Source organism: Notolabrus celidotus, chromosome 11 (genome assembly GCF_009762535.1).
Source record: "Notolabrus celidotus isolate fNotCel1 chromosome 11, fNotCel1.pri, whole genome shotgun sequence".
NCBI classification, from domain to species: Eukaryota; Metazoa; Chordata; class Actinopteri; order Labriformes; family Labridae; genus Notolabrus; species Notolabrus celidotus.
Genome location: NC_048282.1, coordinates 17,115,017 through 17,136,822, shown reverse-complemented (window position 1 = coordinate 17,136,822; position 21,806 = coordinate 17,115,017). Strand labels below are relative to the sequence as shown.

Sequence of the window (21,806 nt, the reverse complement as noted above, 5' to 3'; positions counted from 1 at the left end):
TTAATGCGAATCATAAACATGAGCGAGAGCCACGTACGTACACATTCAATGAACTGTACAGAGGAATCAACTATGAATCTCCGCACTCACATGATCTATGAGCCTTAACACACATTTACACATCGTGCCCTTGGCTGGGATAACAAGAAGGAATATTAAGAAGAGTGGAGAGCTAGAGGCGATGAGGTGACAGTAGCCAGGTAAAGCACAGGGAGGTAATCTAATAGGACGTGTAAAAGGGCCCCTCCTCATGGCTTATTCATCACAGGGGATGCCATTACGGAGAATGGCGTGGGCAATGTGAGGGATATGCTGGCGGGGGCATATTCCCCCGGTGACACAGAGTACAGAGGAGAGGACGGATGCAACGAGACTCAGCAGACTGATGCAGCAGCAGCAGCAGCACTGCATGCAGACCGCACATGCAGGGGATGATGCTCTGCTCTCTACTGATGACTGTGATGCGCATCTATGATTCAGACACTGATAAAGATGGACAGCCTTATGTACCCTCAATAGTCAGAGATGCACAATAATGTGGTTTCACCTGATTCAGCAATTCCCTGATTCAGCTGTGGTGCGTCAGATTAGCAGAGTTTCAAGCTAATCAAGCTAATATATACACAGTCTCTAATAATACTAATTTTTCACCAGAGGAAGAAAGATGGCAGAGTTCAACTAAGGGCCCAGGAGGAACAAAGTCATGCAAAAAAAAAGAAAAAAAAAGAAGCCGCACTCCTGCAGTGAGAGGCAGAGCGCTGCACTGCTGCAGAGATCAGCCAAACAGAACAGAATTTGTAATGCAAAGCCCCATGCACTGAAGCTTGGAGAGTGAACCACCAAGTGAAGGAAAGACATTGCAGAAAGAAAAGCTCAAGCTCATTGGCTGACTAAAAGATGGATGATCTCACTCTCAGAGTTGTGCAACGCGCAGAAGACAAATTCTGTTGGTCAAGATTTTTCTATATTCTAGCGCAATGCAGAATAGCACCAGTAGAGCAGTGCATCTTGGGTAATAAAGGGCAGGTATTAGGGATTGCAGATTAAGGACCTTTCACTTTACTGAAGGAGATTTTGTACCTGAGAAATGTGAAACCTTGAGCAAGTGATGAGGTTGCGACTTTTAGATTGTGACATTTATTTACTGATTGCGGATTATTGCTCATCTGTCAAAATGTGGCTGACGCATCAGTGCAACGATAATCTCTCCGCCTTGTTTCTGTGCTTTGTCTGCACTTGATTCGAAGTAATTGAGTGAAGTATAATAATTTACCAGGTGAGATTTTATTAGAATGAATTAAAAGTTTTAGAAAAGTCTGATATTTTTAACATAACTTGATACAGTAGCACATTCTGATTTCATAATTATGTTTTTGATACAAACTTAAAATGAATCTTTTAAGCAAACTTAAAATGAATCTTTTAAGCAATGCCATATCTGGAGGAATGATTTTAAGCATTTTCAGAGAAATAATATTTCAGAGATAATTTGATAAGTTTCAAAGCGCACCAGAAGAGATGGCCTCTCTGTGGAGCAAACTGTACCTCATTGAGGTTTGAGCACACTCATATCTCAAAGCAGCTTTTGCTGTAGTGTGAAAATGAATAAAAGGGAATGGAGAGTTATGTGTGCGTGGAGGGGGTCTCTCAAGTGAGGAGTTCTTTACACCGATGATCCTCGGGGGTGTTTTGTGTGTGTTGTGGGGGTTGGGGTGGGTGCAGAGGAGGACAGGGAGGAGAGGAGGGCAGACTGAGGATGTGCACACACACTGACCCTGGAGGTTGCGTTCCCCTTTAAAAGTCCCATCCCACTCAGATACGCAGAGCTCATGCAGGATCTGCTGCGGCAGTGGGGGAACACTGCTGAGCTGTGCAGTTTGTGCTGCCAGCAAGCGTGCAAAGGAGAGGAGGGGGAGCGAGCGCGTACAGGAGGAGGAGGAAGAGGAGGAGGAGTGAGGGAGAGAGAAAGAGAGAGAGAGTGCAAACAATGTCATTCTGTTCAGGAGGCAATGCTGCAGTCAACTTTGCAGCGCCATGAAAGCACATCACCAGCGACCATGAGGCTGAGAGTGAGTGCAGAGAAGTTTCCTCCTCTCCACCCCGTGTGTGATGCAGTCCGAGACTCATCCGTAGGTATACGTTTATTTCTTCTCTCGAATTATTCACCTTGTCTCTTGTCTCCTTATGTGTTTATGTCTTTGCATGGGATGTTACTTCTGAAACCAGCTTAACAGGAGTTGATATACGTGTGTCGGTGTGCATGCCTGCAGTGTTAAAGCTCCTGGATGCCTCTGTCTCATCAGTGTCAGCCTCCTCTGCACCAGTAATAACCAGGCAGCAGCCAGCCCGTTAGCAGGCAGGCTCCTCTGCTCCCTCATCCATGTTTAACACATGGTACAGGCTGGAAATAGCAGCCGGCGTGTCAGATAGCGGCTGGTTAGGGTACTCGCCATTTGACACAAGGACAAAAAGAACAACAACTAACTAACCAAGAGTTCCTCACAAGAGGACACGTTAATCTCTGCTGATTTTGCTGTGAGGAGAGTACAAATAGTCCCAGCCCTCTACTTTTCTCTGGTAGTTGTGTGTTTATATTTAGAAGCATGAGTTCCTTGTGAATATGATGCTGGAAAAAGGTAAGAGGGATCTACTGTATCAGTGGTGCTGTGCTGTCAGTGTCTGAATGCGGAAATGAGAATGAGGCTACAGTGGCCTGCATGGGACAGGGGAGCTGTGCTGCAGTCATGAAGTTGTGCTGTAGCTGCTGGGACTTTTCAAGCGTCAGAAAGTAGATGTCGGGTCAGGGTGAAGCTTTTACAGCTTCTTTTTTGAGAGTTAAGCAGAGGACTGTTTTAGAGAAAGTGCTGTGGTCTTTGTGAATGTGTTTAGATCTATTCTTTTGTGTTTTATTGGATTTAAACAGAAATGAAAAAGTCTGTGGGAACAGAACCACTTACATTGGGTAATATCAATGCAGCAGCAGTTTCTCAGCAACTCTCTTGCTCTAAAAAGTCGATGAGGCTACTTTTGTCTTTTGTGCCATATAGCACCGTCTATGCTCAACTTCAAGCCTTTACAAAGGCCATGTAAAAATAGTTTGTGGGCGAAAAGCTTCATACGAAAGTGAGTCAGTATTGGAAATGTGCACTGAACGCTGTCTGGGAGGTTTGATGATGGATCCAGCCGGGTCAGTTCGCCTTCACGCAGGCTCGGTCAGCTCTGAGTTCACCTCAGGTAACTGTGCTAAGACCTTGAAAAAAAGCCGGCCCTGCGTCGCCAGCTGGCTCTTTATGAGACAGAAGTCCCAAGCTCTCTCTCGCCTTTAGGTTTCTCCCTACTGCAGGCAAGCAAGTGCGGGAGAGCGCAGGGGATCAGAGTGATAGAGAACTGTACATGAGGTCTGTGCCACATCCAGTGCCTGACATCATCTTGGAACATCTGCAGTTCTCCTGCTCGCACTTTCACTGAGGGTGGGTGCTGCACCGCCAGCAAAGGAAATTGCCGCACTCACCTGATGTTCCTTGCACCTCACTTCTGCCCTCCCCCACCTCCCCTCCTCATCTTCCCTCCTCCTCCTTCCTCATCTCCAATTTCTCTACTGTAGTCTCTCTCAGAGGTACAGTTGCCCAGCACAGCACCTAACCGGCATGCTGTGCACCTCTGTGATTCTGCTCCCCCCCTGCCCCTCCCCCTCTCCTCCTCCTCTTTTCTCCTCCCCTCACCCCCCCCCCCCCCCCCCCCCCCTCTCCCCTGATGAAAAAGTATGCAGCACATGCTCTCACCATCCTCCTTGAGCAATTTGCCTGAGTGAATAGAGAGAGGAGAGGGAGCAAGAGGGAGGAGAAAAAAAAAAAGCAGGAGCCAGTGAGCCAGCAGCAGAACAGCAATCCTGCAGTGTCCTGCAGCAGCTGAGTTCCTGCAGTGCCGGCCTCTAATAGCACACACACACACGCATGCTCACAGAAATACAGGGATGCACATCATTCTCTCCCAGACACAGACGGTCCCTCAGTCACGTGACACAGTGGTGGTAAATGTGAGGGAGAGCAGGCCGTCTGACTCTAAACCGGACCAACCGAGTTCAGAGATAGAAAAGAAAGACAGACACACATGCAGACACACATGCACACACACATGCTACACACATGCAACACACACACTATGCTTATGGAGCTCTACAGGGAAGCAATGGTGAGATTAGCCGGTTGCCCCCCCCTCTCTGTTCCCCCCACCAATGGTGCATTGTCCCGTTCCAGCACTCCAGTTCCGATGATGTAATCAATGCAGCAAGCTTTGAACTTGCTGGGCTAGGGGTTCCTTCTCTCCCCCTTCCCGATTCCCCCCTGACTTACACAGATGCAAGAGTGAGGCCTTCGCTGCAGGTAGGGAGATGAATTAATTACACTTTTATGTGATGATTTAGCTATAAAAGTGCAGAAAATAATTTCCTGCGAGTGGGCCAGCTCAGCAACGGTCCATATTTCACTCTTGTGCAAACAGATAGTTCATGCTTCCATAAATTAAGAACCAACTTAATTGGCGAAACTACTGCTGGCGCTAAGTCAAAAAGGTGCTGTGCAGTGCCGCATCACCACTTCTAAGCAACTATCTGCAGGCTAATCTGCCTCTTCTGCTCTTCTACAAAGTTGCAGTGCATTTTTAGTTGCGATCAGTGGGGAAAAGACAAACCTCCAAACGGAGCACAAAGTCCTTTGAGTTCTTTCTGGGCGTAACATCATAGTGACTTTGCTCTTTCATTGATAAGGTCATCAGTCTGTTGACAGGCTGCAGTGGAGAGCAGCACCAGTGATATACAGCACAGTGCTTCAGAGAAGCTCAGGCAGCCAGACTGAGACCATATTGTAGCAGGTGAGTTTTGCTGAGCTGGTTCCTGCTGCTGCACCCAGAATCTGCCTAGTGATCAACTTCCACTACAGCAGTGATGAACTGGCATCACCCCTCCTCTAGTAAAAAAAAAAAAAAAAAACAGCAAGCATCAGAGCAGCTCTGCATAATTAGCACTTATGGATGGTGATGATTCTGCAAATTTGCTTCAGTTTAATGTGTCAGTAGCTAAATGGAATGAAATGTACAGTTCTTTATTTATCCCTGTGATCCAACAGAAATAATTCTCTCTCTGCTGCATTAATAAACTGCTTTTACATTCAGATTTCACATTATTAAACACCACAGATCCAGGGAACATTAATATTTCACACGCTTTATATATTTTTTCTCTGCTCATGCATGATGGGCTTCATCTGTAATTGATGTGACCTGCTGTGGGTTACCGTGTAAGATGATTTGATGAATCAGCAGCTTTCATTAGCATGCCGAGCTGATGTGGTTACAGCTTTTATTAACTATTCATTCTGATGTGTTTAATAAGAAACATGATGACTTGCTCTAATAAGAGTATGAATGAAAGACAATGCTGTGTTTGATTTTTACATGTATCCATTCAGCTTCAAACAAGGACGATTGAGGTTTAGCATTAGCTGGAAAAGACAGACACTATGGGTAGACGTTGGTCACAGCCTGCAGGCGAATATTTTATGATCTATGATGGAATAAAGTTAATCTGACAGCTGGGTTCAACTTAAAATGCTCGTCTTTCCAACACTTTTCCACTCTGTTGTCCCTCCCATCGTCTTATTAACTGTGCTTTTGCAAATACATCTACTTAAAAAAAATGTCACACCAGGAATCAATCCCAATATATCTTTGAGCAGAAACTCCGTCATGTGTTAAAGTGTTCAAAGTGAAAGCAGTGTATGCTAACCGACTGAAGCAGGCTGAGTCATGCTGGGCTTTTTTTCTGGGTTTCCCCCCTCTCTGATCCTCTGCTCCTCCCCCTCTGGTCTAGGAGCAGGCTCATGCACCCGGCCTGGCTGTTGGTGGCGTGTTGGAACATGCCTTGACTTGTTGTTCCTCCTGACTGAAGCAGAGAGAGAGAGAGAGAGAGAGAGAGAGAGAGAGAGAGACAGCCACACAGAGAGAGGGAGCGAGAGAGAGAGAGGCAGAAGGGGTGAGAGGCTTGTGGTCAACAGTTTGCCAGTGTGAAGTGACCCACATGATGGGAGAACCCTGCAGCACCCGTGGACACTGTTGATGTCAACGCCAGGGTGCCCTCGCTGGAGACGAGAGTGGATGGAGGAGCTGCTCTGCTGCCTGGCTGCTTGGTGAGTGGCATAACAGTGTTTGAATTAAAGCTGCTGACATATAATATTACAGCTGAGCACTTCTGTGAGCATCTAGGTTAATTGTTTTTGCAGAGAGAAGCAAAGCATACCTCTACTTTTGAGTAAAACTACAGAAACCTTAATACGTGTTTGGAAATTAAAAGATGCTTATATGAGACCTTCAGATCTGCTTTATAAGATGTGTAACTTGATCGAAGTTGAATGAGAACATGTTAGTTTCAAGAGCGCGGATTTAAGCGTGGTGAAAGCGTCCAAACCGAGTCCTGATGCTAACATGATGCCATGGTAACTGTACTAAAGGTTATGAATACAGCGAGCTGTAATACACCCCAAACACAGTTACCAATTACACAGTGGCACAGTAACCTCAGCACCGATAAAGAGCAGCCACCAGTGACCCTTTCACAAGTCCTCAGGGGACTCCACAATCAATGTTTGACCACGGTTTGGTCACAGAGAAGGACAGCTCACAGAGAAGGACAGCTGTTTATGTGTTTTGGTTACCTATCTTCATAATGAAAGCTTAGCTCATTAGGCAGAAGGCCATCACTCCCTCCTGCAAATCAGAGAACAAAGAGATATTCAATTCATCATAAATTACCATCTCTGTTGACAAAATAACAACTGATAATGACAAAAACTGTGATAGGACTTAAAAAGATTAGACTGCACATACTGTACATATGAAAAGCAGATACAGAAACACAGTCAGGCTATCCACTGTCGCATAAAATCAAAATGTATTAACTAGATGAGCAATATATTCAAATATGCTTGTAACAAACTAACGCAAATTATCGGCATTTAGTTTCTTTTTAACTATGATGTGTGTCTTTAATTAACAGTGCGTAGTCAGGCTTATGGATAGTTACTGAGGCAACTCTGTTTCTGGTAACCAGGGTGCTGCACTGTGGCTAAGACTCAAAACTATTGAATTATTAACACACTGCAGTTTGACATACTATCCTAATACATACATACTGAAGACAGTTCACTCTTCACAGTTCACAGCAAATGTTGTGAATAAATCTCATAATCAGTTTTTTATAACTTCACCTCATTCACCACTGATGTTAAATGTCTCCATCATGGTTTACATCTTGAAGCTAAATAATCAGAAAGCTAAATTAGTGTACAAACTTGTGCTTTGTAAACCCCAGGAGAAGCTTAGCTCCAGCACCCGGCATGCCATCAATGAGCGTGTCATGTGTAGCATTGTTCAGAAACATGGCTCTACAGTAAATACTAATGTCATTGTGAGCTATAAGATGATTAGGTCTGTGGAAAGAGACTGGAGCAGGGTAGCATGCCCGTGTGAGCACTGTTGGCTGACACTAGAACAAGTATGAAATACACAGCGGGTAAAAAAAGAGAGAGAACTGACAGAAACAAGGATGTCAGATATACTGCACAGGGTCCATATTGTTGTGTATTTGAGTGATTTTTGCATCCGTAGCCTTTCAGTACAGTGGGTCTGGGGTTGTGTATGAGACGATGTACTGTATGTATTTGTGTTTGTGTTTACCTGAAGTCGTGGAAAAACTACTGTGAGGCGGAGGGAAAGCTGTCGGTAGAACATGTCATGAACAACAAATTAATTTAGAGGAGGAACAAAGTTATTAAATCAAAGACCAGTCTAACACTATTAGTCTGCTTTTACTCTGAACACTTTAAACATTACTCAGCACTTCTAACACTCTGATACAAGGAAAAAGATTATTATATATGTATAAAATATAGAGTTTGAAATTTGACCTCTAAATCATTTATTAGACATTTTTGATTATAGTTTTTGCTCTCAATGAAATGTACTTTTCAAATAAGATTTAAATGACAAAGAAAATCAAATGCATTCAATTAATCAGGGAAAATAAGAAGTACTGTTGTAAATTAGGGAACTATTAAGAATCAGATTAAATTATTTTCTAACACGTTCAGAAAATGTAAAGTAAACATTTGAATTTCCAATTTATATCACTTTTGTCATGCTCGGAGCTAAACTTATAAATTCCTCCTATGTGGAGAGTTGATTAATTTTTCAAGTACATTTTTAATTTAATACAATCTTGTTTCCGATCTGCATCACCCAACAGTAAACTGACCATCTCTGGGTTTTGGGATAAGTGGCAAAACAAAACCAGATATCTGAAGAGGCCACATAGGAACTGAGAGAATTTGATTGTGTGATTTAACATGAAATAATTGTAATTGTAAATTGTAAGTAATTGATAATGAAAGTAATCATTGGTTGCAACCCTAATCAGGCTTCTGGATGACTGCTGTGATCATACCGGGGCCAGCATCACACCCCAGTTACGTGGTCGCCGTTACCTCTTTTTGGAACATTAAAGTTATCTAATGCAAGCTACTTCTATATAATGATTATCAGGTTTGAACTCATGTCATATCAGTGTAACAAAAACAAAAAAAAGATCAACAGTGTACTTCAGGTGTACTTTATCTTTTACTCAAATTGATACACCTGAAAGCTATTTCTCTCATGTAATATTCATCCACGCCTCACCCCAATATTTGTAAACACACCTCCCACCCCTTTTTTTTTTTTTATGTTTGGCTAGTAAAACAGAAAACAGAAGATGTATTAATGTCATCAGGAAGCCCAAAACATATTTGATGATAGGCTTTTTTGAGTCGAGTTTCGTTGCTGCTGCTGTTTGCTGTGTGATGTAGCACCGGCCAGTCATTCATTTAGCAAGCTGGGTGTTGTTTTCACTGGCATTCCTCAATCCTGCATTAGGGATTACGTCAAGCCCTGAGCAGGAAGGAATTCCTGTCATCATGTGCTCAGAGAAGGCAGCGTCTGGCCTTGCCACAAAGACATACGGATGCAGTAATTTGGCACCTGAAAGCAGGTCAAGAGGAGTTTGTGTGTTTGTCTGTGGACACTGCTTGTGTCTGTATGTGTTAAACAGTCTAGAGGCAGCAAAATAAACAACTATAGTTAGTACCCCAGCAAATTGTGCCAAATCTTGTATCAGAGCAGCACTAGCAATTTTTTCTTAGAAGAATCTTAACTCTTTCTTTCATAAAAGATAAGATCAAAACACTCCAACCACAAATTTAGTCAGGAATTTCCCGTTATGCAACTAAAAATGCGTCACAAAAAACACTAAAAGCAGACACTGAGAGCCACAAATAGCCTTTCTGCGGATTCCAACTATGAAGAAATGCCAAGTGAAGGACATTTTTCAAACTGTATGATGTCTGAAAGTCCCTTATGTATTGACACCTCTCTGTCTCCTTCATTATTCCCTGTGTTCATTTGCAGATTGTTCTCTAGTATCCATGTTGTCCTGTCAGCAAAGTAGAGTCCACAGGGGGAGGACAGTATGGAATGGTCAGCTGGCCCAAAAATAGCACTGCAGCAAGCAAACGCAACTGATAGCAAGGGGAATTTAGTTGTTGCCCTTTAGGTACACAACCACACAGGCGCTTGCATTATGTGCTACTCATGTGAACAGATAGCCATACACAGACACACACTCACACTCACACACACACACACACACACACACACACAAACACAAACACAAACACAAAGACACAGGCATGTAGATAAGAGCTAAATCAAACTGAGCTTTTTGTTGCAACATCATGAGTCATGGTAAGTCTATTCTTAGTTTGGGGGGGCTGTTTGTGTTTGCCCAAGTTGTGTGCACTTAAAGTGATGCTGCACAAGAGGCTAGAAGAGTATCAGGGATCTGTTTTGGAACAAGCTTTGGGTCACTTTAGGCAGTGGAGCGTAGACTCCTCTTTGCATTGCAGTTATATAAAACTACGCTGGACAGATAGAGTGCCCTTTTAAATCTAGATTTAGGATCTCTACAAAGCAGATTTTTACATTTACATGTATCAGGTCAATTGGATCCATTCCATTAACTCAATCTATTTCCCACTTTTCTTTTAGAGCTTCTGGCCGTTGGCATAGGACCACAGCACCCCTGGGGGCTTTTTAGTGTGAGGCCATTTCACCATGAAGCTGGGCATAAAAAGTGTGAGCGTCCGCAGTGCCAGACTCACAGGTGGAGGAGGTCCATGGCAAAGAGCAGTCAGGATCCTGCTGAAGGGGGAGGCAGGTGGAGGGGACGGATGGACGGGTGGTTGGACATGGCTCCTGTGGGTGTTTCTCTGGCAGTGTCTTAGCTGGTTGTTGTGAGGAGTGAGAACGAAGCAATCAGCAAGTATACTGCCGCAGAAATTCTTTGCAATAAGAGGCCCTGGGATGACGAAAACAAGAGGAAAGAAAAGCGTCAGCATTGTCGCAAACGTGGATCCTGCTGCTACTGTAAGTTCTTACATGTGTGTGCTGACGCTGTAGAAAGTCACATGGGCACAGGAAGCTGATACAGAAATAAGAGAAGATAGATGGTTAACAGCCTCTACAATACTCACAGATGCATCAGACTTCTACATTGTTGTGCTTTTGTGATCCTCTGCTGCCATCTTGTGACTGAAAGAAACCTCCAGGCATGTTTTGTTCACTGCAGCAATCTGTTAAACCTACAATGAATTATTTTAATGAGAGCTTTGAAAGTCCCTCTTATAAAGGAACCATAGCTCGTAATACTGGGACATTAAATTAATTATTTTTCATTTTACAAATGCATGATTTTCCTGCTATTTCTATTTCATTTTGTACAATCGAATATATATGTTTGATACTGTATAAGTTGCAGTTGAATCATTTCTTTATCTGATAAATGAAACCTGTGAAAAAGCAGTGAATAAAAGATGCATTAAGAATGATTTGGTTGTTTGTCTTGTTTTCACAGCACACACGCATTTTATCATTATTAAAAACTGGAGTTGTATGAAGCACTTTGCACTCTGAAAAGCCACTTTGAGGACACTTGAAAATATTGTGTTAGCAAGCAAACAAGGTACATCTAATGAGTGCAGATGAAGCAGGATGACTTAGATGCCAGGTGCACATTTATTCAAGTTCCCACAGACACGCAGTAAACAAAGACGCAGCTGAATGTAAAGTGTCCTCACACTTTCTACGGAAACATAAATTCTTCTGTCAATTCAATGTGAACATTTTTCCTGACAATTCCATGCATGATAACTGATAGTTAGTGTGTGTAATTCTGATGATGATGTCCAGGTGTCTGCTGCAGACTGCAGTGAAAAAAGACAATGCACCACTGCATTGCTGCAAACAGGAAAAAAGGGCTTGCAGTTTTTTCCAGGGCTGCAGCAATGCAGAAGCATTAAATTCCTGCCCTGACACAAGGTCACTGCGTTAAAGCTTCAAATCTTTCTGCGCTTAAACTCTTTGAGAAACCACAACTAGGCCAACAAAGAACAAACAGCTGCTGGACATGAGGCACATCATTACTCATCACTCAAAAATGTCACAAATGCTTCTACGCAAAATGAGCTGTTTTATAAACGGACCTAAAGGCAAACTGTGGACACCACCAGTACTTTCTAATTAAATCTGTGATATAACTTTACTGAAGGATTTTTTAATAGTTTTTTGTCCATGAATGTGACGGTCTTGTGTGTTCATACAAAAAAAAGGCTCCATGTCAATTATTTATTAAAGATTTTGTACACAAGCAACGCCTAAAGATTCATAATACAGGGATTTCTAATACAATTTTCAGTAAACTAATTTATTATTAAACCAGATAATTAGGATACTTTATCATTTAATATCATAAAGCATAAACGTGAACAACTCACAGCATGCAGGTCCACTTGTCTGTCATGAAACAGTAAGCTCAATGGCTGACATTTTCAATTAGTCTAACAAAGCAAGGTTTTTTGGCACACAGATAATCCCATAAGTATTATTTGAAGTATTTATTTAAAATGAAAATACTCATCAGGTGCATACAAATTTACCTTTGAATACGACTAACCCTTTTAGAGGAATTCTTGACACTACAAAAAAAAAAACGTAGATAAATCCTGCAGCTAAGATTTCACTGAAAGAAACATAAAGTATATTCCCTTCTTTTACTGATTATTAAATCCCCAAAAATGTCTGTCACTTACCTTTTCATTGATCATTTTTCATTTTACTAATGAATTAATTTCATAAATGTGCCTCTTATTATTTTGCTTTTGTCTAAGCATCAGTTACTATATCAGATATTTTTTCTGACTGACTTATTCTTGATGTTCAAGATTTTTTTTTATGGTAAATTAGGTCTTTTCAAGACTTTTATTGCCTTGCATTTTTGAGAAGCCGTATTACTATATTCTGAGTTGGTATTTTTATTTTTTTGAACATACTTACTTACTATTTTACTGATCTCTTTATTGATCTATTATGGTGTAGTTGGGCATTTACTTTCATTTTTAAAAATACAATATTTTAAAATAACTGACTACACTTGACCGCCCACAGACCTGACAGTCTCCAGCATCCTGAAATAAACAGCAGGGTATGAAAGCGTATAACCAGAGGTGGACAGTAACAAAGTAAATTTACTTCAATACATTTTTTGAGTATCTGTACTTTACTTGAGTATTATTTTTGGGGTACTTATTACTTTTACTCCACTACATTCAGAAGACAATTATTGTACTTTTTACTCCACTACATTTCTATCAATGCTCTAGTTACTCATTACTTTAGCTTTGAAGTCAGCCCATGAATTTCCTTCTCTTTTCTGAAATCTGATCCCTTGGTTGAACGTGGAGCAAACACAGAGCAAATTTCACTCAGATCAGGCAGTTCATTTAGAGGTGGAAATGATGGCTATAATTCTCCACCTGAGCACCCATGGTCATATCTTCAGCCCCTGTTAGAGGTTTTAGAAATGAAGAATGATATGTAACGTTTGAAATGTTCTCCCTGTTTCCCACTCTGTCCAAACACACAAAAATTCACTGTCCAACCTGAGAAAGCGTGTTGAGCTACATAACATTTGTTTCATTCCAGATGAACATTTCAAACTAAGTTGTCTGTGCTTGGAGTAACTTAGTGTCTGTTTTTATTCCATGGTATAGTTTTTACAGATTTCAAGTAACGGTTTCTAGATGAACATTATATAACATGATATACTTCTATGTATTCTTGACTGCATTTATGTATTTTGAAAATACAAAGTTTTGAGATTTTTAAGAAGTACTTTAAATACTTAAGTATTTTTAAAAGCAAGTACTCCAGTACTTTAACTCAAGTAATAATCTGACAGAGCAACTTTCACTTGTATTGGAGTAATATTTGACCTGGAGTATCTATACTTTGACTTTAAATTAATGAAGCTGTGTACTTTGTCCACCACTGCGTATAACAGGACAGCTTTGGAACAAGACTTGCCTGGAGAAGTAAAACAACATGTTTTCTTTAACTTGTCATACATTTAACCGGGGTCACACAAGCAGAGAGCATCAGTTCCATAAATAGAGCTGCATGAGACTTCCCACCAGGCTACCAGCTGACTGCCTGACTTCTGCTTTACATTCCGGTTGGTGCAAAGAGAGAGAAGACAAGGGGCGGAGAAGGAGGGGTTAAACACTTGAGAAAAGTTTGTTTGCTACCTTTGAGGCAATGGAGGATGTTTTTCACTTACATCGCTCGACTACACTCTATCTCATATAGCCTACCGCCTAAATTAAAGGTTTGTTTTAAAGTGATTGTACATGCTGCTGCAGGCTTCACAGTGATACTCGTGTCCATGAGGTGATAGAAGCTCACATATAAACGATGGCTGATGGAAATCAGACTGTTATACACTTGTCTGAGCAGGTGGTGGTTTTGTTTTCATGCGCGCTGTCGTTCCTCGGATCGTCGCTTATTATCCTCACCTTCTTCATATTCAAAGACTTGAGGACAACTCCGAGGAGGCTCCTGGTCTACCTCTCGGTGTCTGACTGGCTGTCCGCGGTCTCGTACGCCTACGGGGTCTGGAGAGTTTTCCACACCGACTCGCTGGACTGCATCGTTCAAGGAGCTGTATCCACTTTCGCCAACACCAGCTCCTTTTTCTGGACTGTGGCCATCGCTGTGTACCTGTATGTTTTCATCGTGAGGTCAAGCCAAAGGGTCGCTGACAGCCTGGTGTTGGGTTTCCACCTTGTGAGGTAGGTTATGGACGATTCTCTGCGGTTTACATCCTGTTTCAAACTATTGGTGGACAAATGTTGGATGACTTGACTAGTAGTTCAATAACTTTACGCAGCTTTAGTAAGTTGCCCCCGAAGCATCCTGGGATATTTTGTCAAAATTAGCTAAAACTGAATTATTTATTTATTTATTTATTTTTATTGAACATTTTACATAATTACAAACTCTCATTGAGGATGGTAAAAAAAATTACAATCAATTACAGTGCAAATAACACAAAGGGAATCATGTAAGGCAGGGGCGTCAAACTCATTTCAGTTCAGGGGCCACATACTGCCCAAGTTGATCTGAATCAGGGGCGTTGCGAGGCATAAAGCTCTACTGGGGCATAGGCCCCATACTATTTCCCATTTCTCACACACACACACACACACACACACACACACACACACACACACACACACACACACACACACTTTTTATGGGCAGGTGTTTTCTCGTGCCCTCTAAAGAGATCCAGAGCTTTTTTCCAGATAGTGAAACCAGTGCTCACAAATGTGTCATGTTTCATGTGTTAACCAAACATCCTACATGAGAAACAAAAAGCTGCATCTCTATTTACAGAATATTATAACCAGGGAAAGCTTTCAAACCATTGTGAATTTAATGATGTTTTGTTTTTTTTTTAACCCAAAGCAGTGGTGGGGATAGTGGGACTTCACTTGTTTAGGAATTAATGAATGTATGGGAAACACTGCGGTGGATGCAACACATTAACAACTGCGCCTAAAGTCTTTTCCTTTACTTCCTATGGCCAGTCCGCCCCTGATGCTGAGGCACGTGCCCCAGTAAAGGGGGTCTAGCGACGCCCCTGATCTGAATAAAAAAAAAACCATAACATAATAACCTGTAAATAACGACAACTCTAAAATGTTCCCTTTATTTTAGTGCAAAAAAGTTATTATCTTTATTTAAACTCAAAAAACATTAAGAGCAAGCCCTCATTTACAATGACGACGAGTATATAAAAGAAACATTAAAATGCATGACAAGCAAATAAAATATGTAACCCTAAAAGAATGATGATCAATTAAAAACAGACAGCAATTAAAAGTAATGTTACAACCATTGAAATAATGTTACACAAAGTCAGTTAAAACAGTTACAATCAGAGGTTAAAAAATTGTAAAACTAATGATTTAAAATTACTGAAAGAAACCAGTGCATTCATTTTTAAAGTGCATTGAAGTGAGTTCCATGCATATGGTGCAAAAATGCAAAAGGGAGATCTGCCCAGTTCAGAATTAACTACAAGTACAAGTACATTCTGAAAATGTTCACATTTAAGGAACTATCTCTCTACAAAGACAGCTGTTGTATTTTTCTCCATGATGAGTCTTATAGTGGGCCGAATATTTTACTCTTTAAGCCCTGAAACCTGCTGCAAACACACCTAACACACAGGTTACCCATTCACCTGACACAGAGTGTTTAATGTTTACATCAAAAGAACAGATAGATTATAATAATGACGAAGGTAAAGTTGATCATTTTGGACCCCTCAGCTCCAGCAGGAACAGTTTTCTTGCTGGACAGTGTTGTATGCAGGGGTGTAGTGCTAGTGTTAGTAATTAGTGGATCATCTTATAGTGCTCTAAAAAGTCTTCATGAATCTCAACTGTATTATGCAAACAGCAAGTAATCTATTTTCTCACTTTGAGTGAAAAGTCTAGGAAAAAAAGCACTGTTTTTGAAAAATTGCAATTAATGTCTCCTCTGTAATTTTTTCACTTTGCAAAGTCATTCCGCGGGCCGGATTGGAACTTCTGGTTGGCCGGTTTTGGCCCACGGGCCGCATGTTTGACAGCCCTGATAAGGACAACAAAACAAAATATTGTTAAACAACAAATAAGGTGCATCAGGGCTACTGAGTGAGTCAGGCATCCAAAAACAATATAAAGCAGAGCAGAGGCACAAAAAGAGGCAATCAGAGTTCAACGTAGCATACAGCTGATTGGTCAGTCCGTATATAGGAAACAGTTTGGGACAAGGGGACGTCTCATTTCAAATTTCTTTACATATTTGGCTGTTATTATAGTGGGAAAAGTTAAGAAAATATATATACATATAATATACACATACACATATATACATACAAATATACACCCATGTATACATATATACACATTTCAAATTAAAATAATAAATTATGAGTAATGTCTAAAAATATCTTGCTAGCAATCTTTCTTGTTCATAGTTTTTTCAGTGTCGAAAAAAATAATTTAAAATCATTTATAAAACCAGGAAGAAGGGCTTATAACTTCTCCACTTTGCACAATGGATATGGTATTTACCCAGTAATAAAATAATATTAATGATATCTTAAACTGAAATAGCCAAATTATCCATGTAATAAACAATATGATGTAATTCAAAAGATGGAACATCAGTTATTCTTAGTGAAACGCAATATTTTATATCTGACCAAAAAGACTGAGAGACGGGACACAGAAAAGGTAGATGCTCCAGAGTGTTAAAACTGAATTAGCATCCCGTTATGTCAGGGATTTTGGGCAGCACATAGTTATCTATCAACTTTCCTAAAAAGTAAAACAAAAACAAATAAACCAGTCTCAATAGAGTGCATGCGTCACAGTGGTCTACTTGCTTATTGAAGACGATAAAAACTAATTTCAAGGCTTTAAATTTAAATCACTGGATACTCAAGTGCCAGCTTAAGAGCTTTGTTTCCATGGTAACACCAATCAACCAAAGAGGAACGTTCTAAAGGGGCTCGTGAAGTTCCACGTATATAAAACAAACAAACCAGGTGAGTAACTGAATAACAGAAATAAATTATCATTCACAAATTAGGGACAAGAAACACAAACAAGCAAAGGATGCATGCAAGCTGATAATCACTGCTTATTATGAAATACAGTTAAAGTATAATAAAGTTAAAGGTTTCCCCCCCATGGAGGAATTTTCTATTTTGCTGAACAACAATAAACAGAATACATTAAAAAGTAGAAAGCTACTGAACAGCAATACTCTTAAAGCAACTTAAACAATATAAAACAAAGATATGACAATATATGATTAAAAGCATCATTTATCTGTAATAAACAAGCTACAGTTAAAGGGATGATGTGTCATAAACTGACCGTTTAGAGAATTGCGAGACACTATCACATTTTGTGACTACTTATAACCTGTCTTCTTATGCATGTAAATTATGAACTCTGTGTAAGTTTATTTGACTTCTGAAAAAGAGGAGCACAAATTATGCAACATAAGCCAGAATGAAAAGGCCATGTAACATTTGTTTTCATTTTCACCTCGTCTGCTCTTGTACTTGCTCCGTATCCAGAGGGTGATTCAGAGCACCCCATTAAGATGCTGTTACTCTCTTGCCACAAGGAAAAACCTGCTTTTAATAACAAAATTGGGATAAACAAATTTTCTTAATAATCACAAGGGTTTGTAAAAGACATGGTTAAATAAAAGTAACATTTTATTTTCATTATTTTGTTTGGTTTTATTGCACTCTCACTGGTTAGAAGACTCATGTACCATATTTAGCTAGAATTTCATGGGTCCCAAAAAGATTGCAAAGTAGTATCTTCGAGGTACAATTGTTTTAATTTACTTTTACAACAAATATAATAAACAAGCACAGCCAAACAGCTCTTTCAGCATAAAACTCATCAAACAAGGTTTCACTGTCTAACAAGCATCTGTTCGACTGCTGATTAAAGGAGGACTCCACTCTGAAGGCTTAGATCAGCTTATGTGTTTCATCTTTTGTGTCAGCTTCCGCCTTTGCATTAATGAGCTTTCCATGTTGATTGTGAGCAAGTAAGAAGAGAGTAGCTTCATTGTGCTGTATAATTGATCTATTTTTGGACATGCAGTTCATATTCACCCCTGGGTACACCTCACAGTGGTGACACTGGTTGTCACTATAATGTAGTTTCTGTGAATTCTCAAATGGTCCGTTCAATTGAGGATCACACACTGGAGCCATTCATCATGCTTCTGTGCATAATACACAAAAAAACACTGCCTTATGCATTTCATATTTTCACATGACCATCTATGTTTTACCAGGAAGAAATTGTTTCCTTTTAAATTGCTGTATTAGGATAAGAAAATGCCTCAGGGGCACAATTTTTGTGGTGTGTACAGACCTTGAGCAATGCAACTGTTATGACTATGCAGTGTGCACTGTGACACACTCACACATACCTTAAGCACAAGCTTATCTATCACATGATGCCACTTGTTTTGCAATATTTGAGTTGAATACAGCCAACAGTTATGTAAAAACTTTGAAAATATTAAAGACAACAAGTTGATTCTTTTGTTAAGGACGCCATGTTTGATCCTCTAAACTCTCTGTTTGGTGTTCTAGCTGGGGTGTACCTCTCGCCATCACTGCTGCAGCCGTGTCCTTGAGTAAGATTGGTTATGATGCCTCTGAGGTGTCAGTGGGCTGGTGCTGGGTGAGGATCCATGCTCCTGACCGGGTACTGTGGATGCTGCTGACTGGAAAGATCTGGGAATTCTTGGCATATCTAACCCTGCCTGTCCTCTACATCCTGATCAAAAGGCACATCCACATAGCGGTGAGAATCAAACCAGGATATTACCAGCTTCATGCATGCTCTTAAAGCCAACTTATGGGTTTTGAAGTAGCCAAAATGACATCTTCATGATGTGGATTTGTAAAAAGCATAAAAATCACAATTTCTGATGAATTCCAGCAAGTTAGGAAATCTAACTGCTGATGGGCTTTGCAACACATCATTCAGCAGATTTGTCGCTCAAGTTGAATTTTTTGTTAGCCACACTTGCATGAAGATATTTGTTTAAAGTGATGAATCAATTGTCACTTTACTGCCAATGGGAGGAGATGTAATCACAGTGGTGTGAGTTCCGCTTGCTTTGCCCCACATGGACTGTATTTCCTGTATACACCAAAGCCTGCCGATACACAATTGGTCAATACTACTTTAACTGCAAACTTACTACAGAGGGAACCCGAAACACCACCTCCCATGCTGAAAATCCAGCATGTAGCAGTAGAGATGAACACAACACTGGTTTATTTGACATATTTTTGCACAGAGGTGATGGACTGGCTGATCAACAGACTGAAACAGCTTTTCCTGAAGCCATGCTACGGGCATCACTCAGATTCTCTGTCAAGATCAAAATACCTCAGAAATGTCTGAACAAGTTCTTGATCCGACTCTTCCGACTCAGGATCTGAGCTAAGAACTTACAAGTTGTGCATTGGCCGATAGCCTCATTGTTTAGATCAAATCTGTAAGCATTTTTTTTTAAGATAACATGCCAAACAGGGTGCATTAAACTCAACCTTATCAAAAGCAGTTATTTGTTTTGATGTATTTCTCATACAGCAACCTGTAATGTTTTCTAAAATAACCCCACTGTCTGTTGCAGCACTCAGCTCTGTCTGAGTACCGTCCCATCCTGGCCAACAGGCCTCAGTCTCACTCCTTCTTCACCATGGCTGACATGAAGCTAACACTCATTCCCATCATCTTTATCTTCCTGCGCCTTTGGAGCACGGTGCGCTTCATACTGCTGCTGGTCGGTTCTCCTGCCAGACTGAACCCAGTGCTGGTCACTTTGCATGTGAGTTTGAAGTCTTTTTGCAACACAGTCTGTGGGTTGTGTGAATGACAGGACGTACATGTGGTTGTACATGTATGCTTTTTTTAAGTTAATGTGGGTGCTAAACTTGTGATGGTGTGAGGTGAATGCGGTGGTCTGAATCATCACTGAGTCATCACAAAGTTCACGTGTCACTTTTTTAGACATCTGAAAATTAGCATAGCTTTTGTGACTGTCCCTTTAAAGAAGGTTTAATCTGTTATAAAACTTGTATGAGGAATGAAGAACTTTACTGTTTTTTTTATAGGATATTGGTACTCTAAGATTGTGTCACATATTAAATGTCTATAGGTGATATTTATTGGCTTCACTCATAATGTGATGTTATCTTTTTGTCAGATGTCAATTATAAGAGGTTTGATATTATTTTCTTGCCACTTAGGAACATCTTATTCCTGTGTAATCATTTATTGCTGGCACACTCTCCTTAAATGCTTTTATTTGGACCCCACAGGGAATTGGCAACACCTCACAGGGAACAGCAAACTGCATCATGTTTGTGTTCTTTACTCAGCCAATCCGCACACGCCTCTGCAGCGCGCTCTGCTGCTGCTGTAAGTGTGGAGCAGAGGTGCAGCACTCGCATGACGACCCCCGGGGGCTGCTGACGGGAGAGGAACCCTCCACGCAGAGAGAGGAGGACAGCACCAGCCGAATCTTGACTGATAAATGATTCTTTGGATGTAATGGTTCAAATGAAAGAAGCAGCGGAGCTCTCTGTTTCACATTGAACCTCATTACAGGAAGTGTCTGCTGACAGGGACAGAGATCCTGCAGGTGCATGCACAGCTGAGAGGTCACTTACCTGCACTCTGGGTGATGAAGATGATGCTGGCTGGCTGTTAGCTACCAGTTGGTGAACATTTGGCCTGTTTTAGACTGATGGTGTTACACATGAACATTGTTGTTTAGCAGAGAGGTGCTGTTCGTCACACTTCAAGGTGCGGTTTCACTTTAAGTTGCTCCTTGCACATACTTTCTAAATGCAAATGCACACTCCACTGGCGACAGTTTAACACCCTTATTTATTATGTGATGTTTGTATTCACTTACATTCTGTTGTTATGACTGTGAAATACATGTTCAGTATTCAACTAATGTACAAATTAGAGCACAATAGCTTTTTACATTTTAGTTAACACATTAATGAATAAGAGGAAGTTGTTGCTATAGGGCATTCTCACTTTTAGTATTTAGGGTACTGAGAATTAGTTTAAACTTCTGTTACTGTGTTTGAAGATCTATAAAAAGCCTTCAGGGCCAACCTTTCCAGAATCTAATATTTGAAGCACTTTGAAAAGACTGATGTTGACAAGTCTGTGAAAAAAAACACCTTTGGTTCTCGTTAGTTAAGCAGAACAAACTCATAGAAACACCAAACTAACTGTGTATAAACAGTTTTGCCTCTTCATTGTCTGAGCACAACTTCTCGGTTGTCTGGAAGCGTAATCATTGTGAGGCTGAGATATGGCATTATACACCATTTGTGACAGTTAGAGTTAAACACATAGGCAGCATATTTAGTGTATTTTTTGTGACAAATGAATCAGTGGATTAACTCAAAAGAGGAAAAGCTGTGGGCTCTATGTATGGAGTTTTTAATCAATCCTCTGTCATCACGAGAGTCTGCATTAACTGGTTATGCTTGGAATGATCATGACTTCTTTGGAGACATTCTCAAGCAAGCTACTGTTAATCTTAGTGACAGATGATAAATTTATGGCACATATTATATTTTGCTATGCTGCTTAAACAAAGTTTTTTTCAAAAAATGTTTTATCCTGTATGACTTTGAGTCTGTTCAATACTTGATCAAATGTGACCATTTCTTAAAAATACAGTAAATGAAATGA

The 21,806-nt window shown here is 40.5% G+C and overlaps 2 protein-coding genes across 2 annotated transcripts in view; one reads left to right on the top strand and one right to left on the bottom strand.

The window, feature by feature from the left end:
• Positions 1 to 14,210, bottom strand: part of LOC117821859 (glycine N-acyltransferase-like protein 2) — a 20,733-nt gene extending 6,523 nt beyond the window's left edge. The window contains exons 1-2 of the mRNA XM_034696392.1: positions 13,992 to 14,210; positions 5,783 to 5,938 (exon numbers count right to left, since the gene is read on the bottom strand). Coding sequence (XP_034552283.1) covers positions 5,783 to 5,804 — 22 coding nt within the window. The 5' untranslated portion in view covers positions 5,805 to 5,938; positions 13,992 to 14,210. The remainder of the gene's footprint in view (positions 1 to 5,782; positions 5,939 to 13,991) is intronic.
• Positions 13,608 to 21,806, top strand: gpr157 (G protein-coupled receptor 157). Its single transcript, XM_034696391.1, has 4 exons — positions 13,608 to 14,267; positions 18,665 to 18,878; positions 19,720 to 19,914; positions 20,408 to 21,806. The coding sequence occupies exons 1-4, from the start codon at positions 13,891 to 13,893 to the stop codon at positions 20,624 to 20,626; spliced, it is 1,005 nt and encodes a 334-aa protein (XP_034552282.1). The 5' UTR covers positions 13,608 to 13,890; the 3' UTR covers positions 20,627 to 21,806.